Source organism: Melanaphis sacchari, unplaced genomic scaffold, assembly GCF_002803265.2.
Source record: "Melanaphis sacchari strain LSU unplaced genomic scaffold, SCAv2.0 Contig22_pilon_pilon, whole genome shotgun sequence".
Lineage (NCBI taxonomy): Eukaryota > Metazoa > Arthropoda > Insecta > Hemiptera > Aphididae > Melanaphis > Melanaphis sacchari.
In genome coordinates this window covers 2,008,623-2,021,122 of record NW_020271107.1, presented here as the reverse complement: position 1 = coordinate 2,021,122, position 12,500 = coordinate 2,008,623, and the positions used below count along the sequence as shown (strand labels likewise).

The 12,500-nt window shown below is 37.8% G+C and overlaps 1 protein-coding gene across 2 annotated transcripts in view; it reads right to left on the bottom strand.

The window, feature by feature from the left end:
- The window catches only part of LOC112594480 (oocyte zinc finger protein XlCOF8.4-like), a 37,592-nt gene that overhangs the window by 309 nt on the left and 24,783 nt on the right, over nt 1-12,500 (bottom strand). For both annotated transcript variants that reach the window (XM_025339277.1, XM_025339278.1), the window contains 3 exons: nt 6,896-7,019; nt 3,223-3,568; nt 1-532 (listed from right to left, as the gene is read on the bottom strand). The exon at nt 1-532 is cut by the window's left edge and continues 309 nt beyond it. In XM_025339277.1, the coding sequence (XP_025195062.1) occupies nt 1-532; nt 3,223-3,568; nt 6,896-7,019 (1,002 nt within the window). The remainder of the gene's footprint in view (nt 533-3,222; nt 3,569-6,895; nt 7,020-12,500) is intronic.

Genomic DNA, 12,500 nt, shown 5'->3' with positions numbered 1-12,500 from the left:
CTTGCGCACGTGCAGCTTTAGGTTTTCCTTGGATCGGACGCACTTGCCGCAGAACGGGCACGCGAACGATTTGGCGTCTCGGCTGTTGTTGTTATTATTGTTGTTGTTGTTGTTGTTGTTGTTGTTGTTGCTGCTGTGGTTGTTAATTCCACTGCCGTTGCTGGTGGCGGTAGTGGCAGCGGCCGTCGTCACGGCTGCAGCGGCCGCGGCGATCACGGACACCGGAGTGGACCCGGCCACCGCGGCGGCGGCCGTCCGTTGAGCGTTCGATCTGAGCATGTTGAACAGCGACGGCGGCGAAGTGACGGCCGCGTCACCGGCTTTTTGCTGCGCGGCCGCCGACGTCGCTGCGGACACCACTTCGTTCGTGCTGGTCACTTGGCTGTCGGACGCCGACGACTTGGTGGCTGTCGGTGTCGCCGGCACGTCTCGGCTGTCGTCGCTGTGCGCCGCCGTCACCGCCGCCGGCACGTCTCGCTGTAGCCTTTCCAGCGCGTGGTTGAGCCGATGCTTTTTGAACGACTTGAGATACCTGCGAAAAGACACACACGACATGTAGGTACACGTTGCACGCTTAGTACCCCCCCGTGACTAGTGACAGATCTATTGGATTTTTTTTTTTGGTGGGTGCTGTTTTGTTAATAATAGACCTTAAGTACGTTTTATTAATATATATATGTATAATTCGGGGGAAATTTATAAGCAATTTAACATATATTATTTTTCAATAATTAGGTACGTAACAATATACAAATTTTGTTCTGGTCACTCGGCGAATTATTAGTAATTTTTAATAAAAATACGCGGAACGGTGAGTGCTTCAGCTCCCAATCGACCCCCTCCCCTCCTTCCACTACTTGTGACGTGCTGAGGTTCTTGTCTGCAGACGCGTCTGACATGGCGTGTTCCGATCGGTGTGTGTTTATCGGCCGCGATAGCGTCGTTGCTCGCGAGAGAACGAAGGATTTTGATGAAATCACGACGACTTTGCTGTCTTAACGTCTACGGGAAACGCGCACCCCTCATACGGATCGATTGCCGAACTTACCGAGTGCAGAGCACAAAATTTGTCCGCGTTAAAAAATGTTCGTCTTAATGCGGCAGAGCATCGCACTGCGTATTATTTCACGCGGGATCCCGCACCATTCATTACCACGATATAGTCAAAAAAGTTAAAGTTCGCACTTGTATTTATCGGAATTCCTATATAATTTGGAACACATTGGCAGTCGCCACGTATACAATACGATTTAGTTCGAAAAGTTTCTGCTCCTGTTCCACCCGTCTCCTTTAGACTTGCGTCCGAGTAGTCGTATTACACGGAGGTTGCACGTGCCATCGCGTGTGATGAATATTTTTCGAAATCATCGCACATTATTCGAGAAGTGTACGAAGGGGCCGATCGATCAAACCGTATATGGTAAAACGCCTATCCACGTACACGCCACCATGACAATAACCATTAGAAAAACGTCACGGGCACAAAATCCAGCTGATAAGAGTAAAAACTATAAATGTTTTGATAGTAGTTTCTATATATCTATTATAATGTGGTGACTTGCAGAGAAGATTGAACGGTTTGATGATGGGGTTGTTTTTTTATTTTAACTATTCCGATATCACTAGCGGCCGTGATCAATAACAAATGACTGGACACGGACCATTTGATATTCAATACCTACGCTACCGCTGCCGCACCCGATATCGTTTTAAATTTATTCAATATTGTACGTGGTGGCGATTCCTTCGCGTCCCTGCGGTAAACCGATAAAATCACACGTTTGAAAATCTAAAATCTGAACTGTGACCGGTTACAATTGCGCTCTATAATTTTCACAAACTCACCCTAAACATTTTTTACGTATCGTCTACTTTCTTGTTTAGTAATTAAAGAAAAAATTGCGCTATTCTATGTAAAACTCGTAAAAACATTGTTTTATAGGTGTCTGCAGGATGGCTTACAGAAGAAGCGTGAAATAACGCGTTGCAGACTCGTTTGAAACCATATTTAAACGTTTCGATTTAAGGCGATGCCAAACAACTTGGTTTTGGTATTTTACAGAACGCATTGCACACGTTTAAAAACTTTCACGAGTACTATAATATCGAAAATTTATTTGCAGCCGTTATGTTCATACATATTTTTTGTATGATGATTTCGCGGTACGAGACTGTATGGTGTGTGCGTGAATATCGTTGGACGAGTGAAAATCAGTAACCGCGACACGATAAACTCGGCGCAGTATCGTTTGCACTACTCATGTTCGGATTAAGGGGTGGGGGTGCTAGAGGAGCAAGATCCGGGGTCCACATTAGATATCAAACAATATAGTGGGTCCCTGATGGATAATATACATTTTTTTTGTCTCTGAAATATATTTGTTTGCGGGTTATCAATATATTTTGATTATGGTTATGACTTATGAGCTTCTAAAATAGTTTGGCTCCAGGCCCGAAATTATCTTAATCCGGGCTTGGCACATATTCGATGTGTACCGTTTCTGCGGACATTTCATTTGTCGCGATTCGGCGGAGTCGTTCCTATCGTCCACGGCGGTAATTGTAATCGGAAGAAAAATGAATAAGGCGACGACGAACAAGACTCAAATCGGCATCTGCGGATAGCGGCCGTTGTTCTGATGAATCGAAAATAATATAATAATAACAGTAAACGGTAACTGCAATACCGCACGGTGCGCAATACTGTTACCCATGTTCGTGGTATACGCGAGAGAGGTAAATAAGGTACTGAAGAACACGGACATGGGTGTAGCGAGGATGGGACAGGGGAATAAAGTTTTACTATAAAACCGAAAAAGCAAAAAAAAAAAAGGCTATCAACTGCCTCTCCCCTGATTAAAATCCTAGCTACGCCCATAGACACAGAATGTATTACCCGTTGGTGCGGAATTCGCGAACAACTATGCGCCACGTGTGTTTGCGCTGCCGGGCCCGCCCCCCCCCCCCCCCCCCCCCCCCGGGGGTTTGGGGCCCCCCCCCCCCCCCCCCCAAACGAAACGCGATTATTTTTATTATCGCGTCATGATAAATTACTATTAAAAGCAAAGTAGTGCGACGACCCGGTGGACCGGTTCCCGACGCGCGTGCAACGGGTCGCGACGAAAACCGGTAGACCGGAACAACGGTATCACGAGCGTCTTTTGGCGCGCGCGAAAAATAAACGAGAATAAAATAACAAGCCATTGGCCGCCGACCACTCACCTGAACTGCATGCCGCATATGTCGCACGTGAACAGCTTGTCGGCCGGCAAGCGGGCCCTGTGGTTCTGTTCGCGGTGCTTGAGATAGGCCGAACGGTAACGGTAACTCTGGCCGCACTGGTCGCACTGGAACGGTTTCTCGTCGCCGCCGTCGCCGCCGTGACCGCGCACCGGTTGCCCGGTGTGCTGCAGGGCCGTGTGCTGTTCCAGCAGCCACGTGGACGGGAAACCCGCCAGGCAAATGGCGCACCGGATCAGGCACCGGCTGGCCACCTCGTCGCTGGAGCTCACGCACGGCCCGATCAGTCCTTGTTGTTGGAGCACCGAGTACAGCGACACGGACGTTTCTGCACACACAAATCAAACGTGCACGCGACGTATTGTTACGCGTCGTCGAGAAACCAACGGGGGAGGGGGGTCGCTGGCAGGTATTTTACGTCTTTTTCCGTTCTCACCGAACGGAGTTTTCCAAGTCGATTTTTATGGATTTTGAAAAAAAAAAAACCATTAGTTTTTCGCGTAACGTTATCGTCGTGTCGTCTGATATAAAAAAATTACACTGCTGATGATTTTACAAAAAGCAATCTAATTTATTTACGTCCAACGAACAACGTGACGACCGGATTCAAAATACTGTTCTAGAAACGTTGACGTATTTTGGATATCGAACAGGTTTTTTTTTTTTTTTTATTAATCAATATTTGGAAGTTTATATGAGCCGTGTCATAGAGCACCACAACTTATGCTATAGCCGGGTTTCTATATCACTATTTATTATTGTTTATAACTCTGCTCATATTAAAACGAATATCTGTTTTTCTAGAATATAGAACACGTGTGATCGGTTAAAATATTTAGAACAAACTACGAAGTAAAAAGAAATTTTAAATTATTAAAGTAAAAATCATTTCTTAAAATGTAGTTTTATCGACATTTTTTTCTTCAAAATTTCAAAAAACCGACTGGAAATAAATGCATTCGCTAAATGAACCACTTCATAAATACGTACATTATCAGTATAATCTACGTATAGAGGTTGATCGCTTGTATGATGCATTAGAGAATATATGAGAGAGAGTACCTACGTGTTTAAAGCGAAAATAATTTAGTTAAGATATATTTTATATAAGTTGTTAACGGTTTTTTTTTTTAGCAGACATCCTAATAATTTTGTTTTTATTCTTTGAACCAGTTTACTTGTTTGAAAATGTTGATTTAAAAATATTAAATAATTATTTAATCTACAGTATCTTTTTATTCATAATCATTTTGATGTTTGATATTTGATGAATTAAAAAATAGTTATTTATATTTTTATTTACTGACAACGGTATAATTAGGCTGGAAGCAAATCGATTTATACATCGAGTTGTCAGTAAAGTACGTGATTCGATGCACATAACATAATACAGATATTTTATGAAAATTTTATTTTTATTTAATATTTAATTTAAACGTATCTATAACCATATTGACATTTCGCAATTCAAAGAAAAATGTTTATCCAAAATATTATTCGTAATGTTTGGTTTATGTGTCTATTATTTGTCCCTAAAGGCAAAGTTTTATCTAAAAAAACAGCTTATCCACTATACACGTCAAATGGCGTATTTTATTTAGTCATGGTTTCTGTGGAGTTACTGTATTATATAAAAATATATTATCTAAATTTACATTTTACCTATGAAATGGTTAGGTTAGTGATCACGAATTACGGACTTAAAGTTTTATTCATATAAAAGAATCTCATTATTAGTTGATTTTTAAATAGTCTTTGTATTGAAATTATAGTAGCGTTGTAGATATATTCATAATAGCTATAATTACATATTTACTGATGCAATATCAAAATATATAGGTACCTGAGCCACTATAAACTAAAAGTATAAATGCTTATAGGTAATAAAAATGATAAGACATTTAAAAATTAGATTTTTTTTTATTGTTGTTAGTGTTTTTTATTAACATTAAAGTGAGAAACTTAGCTCGGTGTACTATTTCAGTCTTATAATGTGACGCGATCATTCTTCATAGTTTTAAATTATATAACAATAACAAAATATTAAATAAATAATATTTCGCACTACTCCGCGCCAATTTAAACACCCTCCACAAGTTGCGTAACAAGTGTCGTGACGGTGTTTTTATTTATAAATATATATATATATTCGTCGGAACTGTGTTCGTTAGTAGGGTGATTATTGTTATAAATCAAAATACTCACATCGTGTGTATTGTTGAAAACGCGTTTGCTATTGTTTTTTCTGTCGCTTATTTCGTTTTAATACGCCAGTTATGTAATAATTTTCTCGATTTGCTTGTTAAGAAATCGAGAAAAGTGTAAGTCTTAAGCAAAGAGAAAATTGTTTTCAAAAATTTTGTGCGCACAAATAAACCTAAATATTAAATTGTATATAGGTATAGAATATACATGTACTTATCTCATCGAAACTCCAAATGTTACGTAATAATATTATATTTTATATACAGTAGTCTGTAGGATTTTATTATACGCCTTTGCAAAACGGAGCTAAAATATAATGCGCGAGCGTGTGTAATAATAATTACATATACTAGTAGAGTAATTTTGTATCATTAGACATAGGTACGTGTTATATATTATATTTCCGTGTAAAATCAAATTAATACATCGAAATGATAATAATATTTTATAACATTATGAGTTATGATTGTATCTATGTGACTGCAGTCTGAATGAAATAGATGAAAATATAAACCACGTCAATTGCTTACAAATGCCCCTGTATTGAAGGGAAGGGCTTTTATCGATTTTTTTTCAATATACATTTAAAAAGTCGAAATACGTTTTGTATACTGTATACCTAACATATATTGAAGATACCGAAGTATAATACTGAACACTAGTCAGGAATTTGAATATTTGTCAAAATCTATCTGATCAGACTGCATACGGATACATATATATATATACGTTTATTCATACAAAGGTAGTACGTATATAGAGTAACGTAGATTTACGTACAAGAGACGAACTACTATATATTTTCAACACGATTCATTCGACGACAGACTCGCGTCTCTAAATGATACGCAAATTTATCTGGAAACACTTATCTCAGATACGCGCCAGTGCGTCGCACGCTAATATTTAACGTACGCGTACGCCTGCCTATATTTACCTATAATAATCGCTGTTATCTGAAATTTTAAATTTGAATAGATGTACGATTAACGCTGTCTAGCCCATCTAGATTATATTTACTACTTACTGTATACTAGAATAAGTTTCACTATACTATTACGACAATTACAATTTTGATTTGGATTTCAAACATATTATTTTGTTTTATCTGTATAGGTAAGCGTAAACGCGTAAAATAAAATATACCGCATAATATCTCGTATATTATTACTATTTAAAATGTGCCTTTGAAGTTAAGAAATATATCATAATAATATGATACAAAAGTATAGAATTTTAATGGATTAAAAAAAAATAATAATCATGTGTATTCTGATACTATTATAACCGTATTATTTAAGATATTTTTATATTACATTTACCCGATATAGGTAAAATACCATGTATAATAAATACTATACAATAGCATTTAGCGATTAAATCCACCGATTGTTCAGGTTTAGGGTATTTCACTGAGCGTAGGATTAATATTATTCTTTTTTTTTTTTACCTGTATTGTAAACGGGTGGCAGAGTCGAGAACCGACTGAAAGCGGAAAATCCTTGTTGTAGAACGGAAACTTGCGACCTGTATGCGGCCAACGTGTTGAACACCCCTTCCACCAAGCAAACTTCCTATTTCATACATAATACACACACAAATCAATCAATGTTAACGTAAAACGACCTGCGTATAATGGAGGCAATTGACCAGTTGTCCGGAAACCATATTATACGCAGTGGACGCATTTTATTACACACGTTATATTGCAAGTTGATAGTAGTAATTTTGATGATATTGATGAGTATAAATATAGTGTAATACATAAAATATATACATATTCAACGCATGTTGTAATAAATATAATGTGTGTGAGTGTATGTGTGTGTGTGTGTGTAGGGTTGTGAAAAAAATAAATAAAAACTCGATTTTTTTCGTACATTAGCAATTTTTTTTATATGTATATTGCACTGACAGAAAAAAAAAACTATAATAAAATACACAAAAAGCTAATCTTATAATGTTTTTAGCACCTAATAATAAAAAATAATCGATGTTCTCACTTGTCTCGTTATCACATTTACTAAAAATTATTTCTTATACGCTACTCGGGGTTCACATCATCATTGTCGTCGTACACGTTATTGAAAAACGAATTTTTATTATATAATACAAATACTGTCTAATCTTATACATAAACGTTTTGCATTGAGTTATAACGTTAATAATTGGGTAACATTACAAAAAACATTATGATTGTGCTATAAGGTAAAAAAAAATTAGTGTGCACAAGTGCTTTTGAAAATGATTAATGATTTTTGGTGACATATATAAATGCTTAAAATGTATTAAAAGATCTTTCGAAAATTAAAAAAAAACTAAATCGACTTAATAACAAAGAGATACTTAATAAACGCGGGAGATTTTTAAAGACTCTCCTTCGTGTTTGTAAACTTCGTTATTTTTGAAATATCACATGTATTTAGATTTTACCCGAAACATATAATATAATATTAATAATGCACGGAATTGTAAAATTAAATAGCCGACTTTGGTCGAGCATTATAGCTAAAAAGTATATACGAGTTGAGCATTATATGACTTGGTTATCGTTATCGAATGTTTTTCCTTTACGTAGGTAGTAATACTGAGCTTATATTATTATGTTTAGATATTAAATTTATAAAATGTAGTGATAAGAATTGGAGCTCTGTTTGGTTAAGAGCGCGTAATGACGAAGATTACAAAACATCAAGAGGACGTCTTTTAAATCCCCTGTTTACATATTTTATAACAAATCTTTTAAATACCATACAATATGTAGCCTATCACAGTCGGAACACCTTAATCCTAACCCACGGTAATCGCAGACGACCATGGCCTAACCTAAAATTAAGCCCATTTGGCCATTTATATATCGTTTAAAAATACCACTGCTCAGTTCGAGTTCAGGTCATATGTTACGTTCGTTTTGGTCCATCAACAAACTGAATAGAATTAAATCATGAAACATAAATGTTCGAAATAATTTCCTCACATAGTGACATTTGTATTTGTACCATAACAATTAATTGAGACTTGCTATTAAAATTGTATAAATTTTTTTTTTAGTAATTTTACTGTTAACTAAATATTATGAAATTATATTTTATGAGACGGATTTGATACATCCTTATTGAAAAGTTTATCATTTATTTTTAAGAAAAATATTTTAATCATATAAAATCTAAGTTAGTTGGTATTGTTATGTACAAATAACTGTAATGTAATAAAACACTAAACATTATTCTAATTACTAAACATTTTAATTATGGTGTAGGTAGTAGGTACCTATATTATTATATTATTCAATTGTATTAATATAATTATTTAAAAACATAAAACTATTATTTTATACTATACTTTTTGTATAGATTAATACATTCCACAACTATAAGTACAATACAAATAATATCGTTAAAAAGAAATCTTATTTAGTAATGTAATACAATATATTATTCTAATCAACTATTGAAAAAATATCACATTCTTGTTCCTTCACATCTCGCTATTTTCATTCTGGTATAGAATTCGACATTACGTACATTTTGTGTTAATCTACTTTTAAGTTTTAATTATGTATAATAATAATTTTATAAAAATGAGAAAATTTGATCACACGTGTAATATAGATTTTATCAAACAAATAATAAATAAAAAGCTTAAATGACTTATATTTTGCGACTGAGTGCCAATAATTAACAATAAACGGTGACATGACTGGTAAAACGTACATTATAATATATATATTATATAACACGGTAAATGTTTTTCGAAAATATAATAATTTGATTCTTACACGAGCTCTGGCGAGCACACGTGTCTTTGGGAAAATGTGTAAATATTTATGAGGTTAATATTTTCGATACCCTTAAATTATATAAATAATAAGTTTATAACGATGAACTGGATTTTTATAATATTCTGAGTATCATTAAAAAGTTTAAAATATGGACGAATGAATTAAAATAAACTCGCCGTAAAACGATTTCAAAAATTAAATCCTATAATTAAACCAAAATTTAGCTTATATTTATTGAATACGTATAATTAAATACTCGATAGTAACTAAAAAAAACAAATGAGAGTAAAGTAGTTTTTTGGTTGGTTAACTAAATTATAAAATAAAATAAACAACAACAATGTTATTAACGCCATACGAGTATTTTATCATTATTAGCGAAACTAATAATAAGATATAATCGACATTTTTATGTTAGTACTTTTGAATGTAAATTAATAAGCTGTATTGGTTAATGTTAACGCCTACTTCTGTTATTTAAAATTATATATTGTTTAATTATTTATATAAATATATAAATTCTATTATATACATGCATATCACAGAAAATTAAATCTACTGACTTATGAATAGGCGCTAGAGCGTTATAATAATAATGATGAGCGAAATTAAATTTGTTAAAAGATGTACTCTTGATTTTTGAACCTTTAACCAATTATACACACCGTTAATTGTTACTAATGTTAGAAGTACTCAAGGGTCTAGATGAATATAAAGTTTTCAAAGGTAATTAGTTTGAACGTAAAAAAAATAGGAGTTTTTTTTTGTCGAGAGAGTATTAAAATAATTAAAATTCACGGATGAATAAAATGTCCTCGTGTCGGCGAAATAATAAATGATGCGTCCAACTCTTTTAAACTTCTGTCAATTCTGTGTGAAAAGAGAACATCTGGTTTGTATTTAAAAACGTTTCAATACAAATCAAATGTATTTTAAAAACAGTGATTATTGTTTGTTATTGTTAACATTTTTTGATTGAGAACTTTTACAACGATCTGGTATTGCTCATGTCAGAGGCGGCGGCGAAGAGGAGGACGGGATGTATAAGTCATGCACTATACAATACACGTACAGATTCAATCGTTGGTCGGGAATCTAACAGCGATCGCGGGCTGTTCAGTTTTGTTGCCAAACGCAGTAAAGATAAGAATATAATATCCAAAGGATGAATTATTATTAGTCATATGTATCACGCGTATTCATCGTAACTCGTGTTTGAAAATGTCGACAATAAATCGAACGGTGGGTAGCAGCGCAAATGACTGAGATAAAAAAATTCACTATAATGCGCGTAGTATCAACTACGACGGGTACATCGAAGTGAACGAAAAACCATAGACGACTATTATTGTTATTGTGAGCTACGTGTATTCAATTTATATGCAGCTGATGTTGGTAAAAGTACAGTGTGTACGCACCGCCTAAGTGCCAGGCGCGAAGGCGTTCCAGCCAACGATTTCACTGCGCATGATAATACATATGTTTAGTATTCGGTCTCGGTATTTAACGATGAACGCATCATACCTACCATACTGTCATAGTTATTACCTACGACCTACCACCTATATCTTCCCGACGATTTGCTGTTTGTTGCATTGACCGAGGCCAATTTCGCCGCCGCGCGTATACCGTCGACAGGTTACTGGTTAACGCTGCAAGTCTACGAAGGTACCGCCGTGTATGCAATAATAACAATAATATACGAGAGGCATATTATGTATGAATAACGCGCGGCGCGTGGTATTGATTCTAACCTAAAATATTTGAACAGTTTTCGCGTACGATCCTTACATTCGACGACGGCCAAGGGTGGTGGTTGTGGGGGGAAGAGGTCTAGTGGGGGCAGGGGGTCTAACGGATGGGCGGTCGGAGGAGAAGACGAAGCCGTTAAACGTTCCGGCGGCGATCGTTTTTGTTTTTCGTCACGCAACAGAGCGTGTAGAGAGAAAAAAAAAACTGGAAAAAACGCGAAATGCGAAACGCACCACGCGCGGACGACATAAATGCGTGTTGGGGGGAAGAAGAGGGTGTATAGGACCTTTGTCGGGTGCACGGGGACGTGAGCACGCGGGCCGTCAGACGCCAATCGGTGATTTCGATGATGGGTTCAAATCGGACGGCGGCGTTTCTCGAATTCGGGTTGGTTTTAATTTTTACGTTCGAAACAAAATTACCTACGAACACAATATATTTGGAGGATGTTCGTGGCGAGTGTATGTCTTCAGTTCATTTCGGATACAACACAATATAGCGAATAATACAACGTAATAATAATAATAATAATAATATTAATAATTAAAAATAGTAAGTTAATAATTATATATAATTAAAATAATAATATGACGAATATTACAACGTAACAAAATATATAGTAGTATTATCGTATATATGACTCTGAGCGTAGAGGACGGCCACCGGCGGCGCGACCCCATTTCCACTACACCCTATAAGGAAACAATCGTCGTCATGGTGGCGTGGGCGGAGGCGGCGGCGGGGCCGGCGGCGATCCGCTGCCGTGCCTGTGGTGGTGATGATGATGCTGGATGACGGACAAGTCGAACGGTCTGACGGCGGCGGCGGCGGACGCGATCGTCGCGACCGCCTGCGTCATTCCGCCTCCAAAGTTCCCCAACCCTCCGCCGCCAACCAACAGACTTCCACCGCCGCCACCACCTCCTCCTCCACCACCACCTCCTCCTCCTCCGTCCTCCTCCTGGGTTCCTCTTCGGGACTGGGCGACGACACGAACCGATGCCGGCCCGTGAACTTCGGTGGTGCGATGCTTCTCGTGCGCCTTGAGTATCGTCGACCGGCTGGAACGTCTGCCGCACAGCGCACACCGGAATGGCCGTTCGCCAGTGTGCACGCGACAGTGGTCCTTCATGTGGTGTCGAAGCTTGAACGCTTTGCCGCAGAACTCGCACTTGAACGGCCGGTCGCCGGTGTGCGCGGGCAAGTGGCCGACCAGCGTGGCCACGTCCGGAACGATTTTGCCGCAAAACTTGCACAGTGTACCGCCCACGCCGTCGTCCATCGCGCCGCAAGCCTGCTGCAACGACGCGCCGCCGCGGCCGCAGCGGCCGACGACGACGACGCGGACAGCAGCGACAGCGACCGCCGTCGACGACGGGCGGCGCAGGCTGCCGCCACTACCGCTGCCGGGATCCGTAAAGCGACGTGCCGCCGGACTGGTTGTTGTCCAGGCTGTGCGACGAATGTGTCGCGTCAGTTTGCTCTGATGCGGGAACGTTAGGTTATGAGTACAAGCACTGGC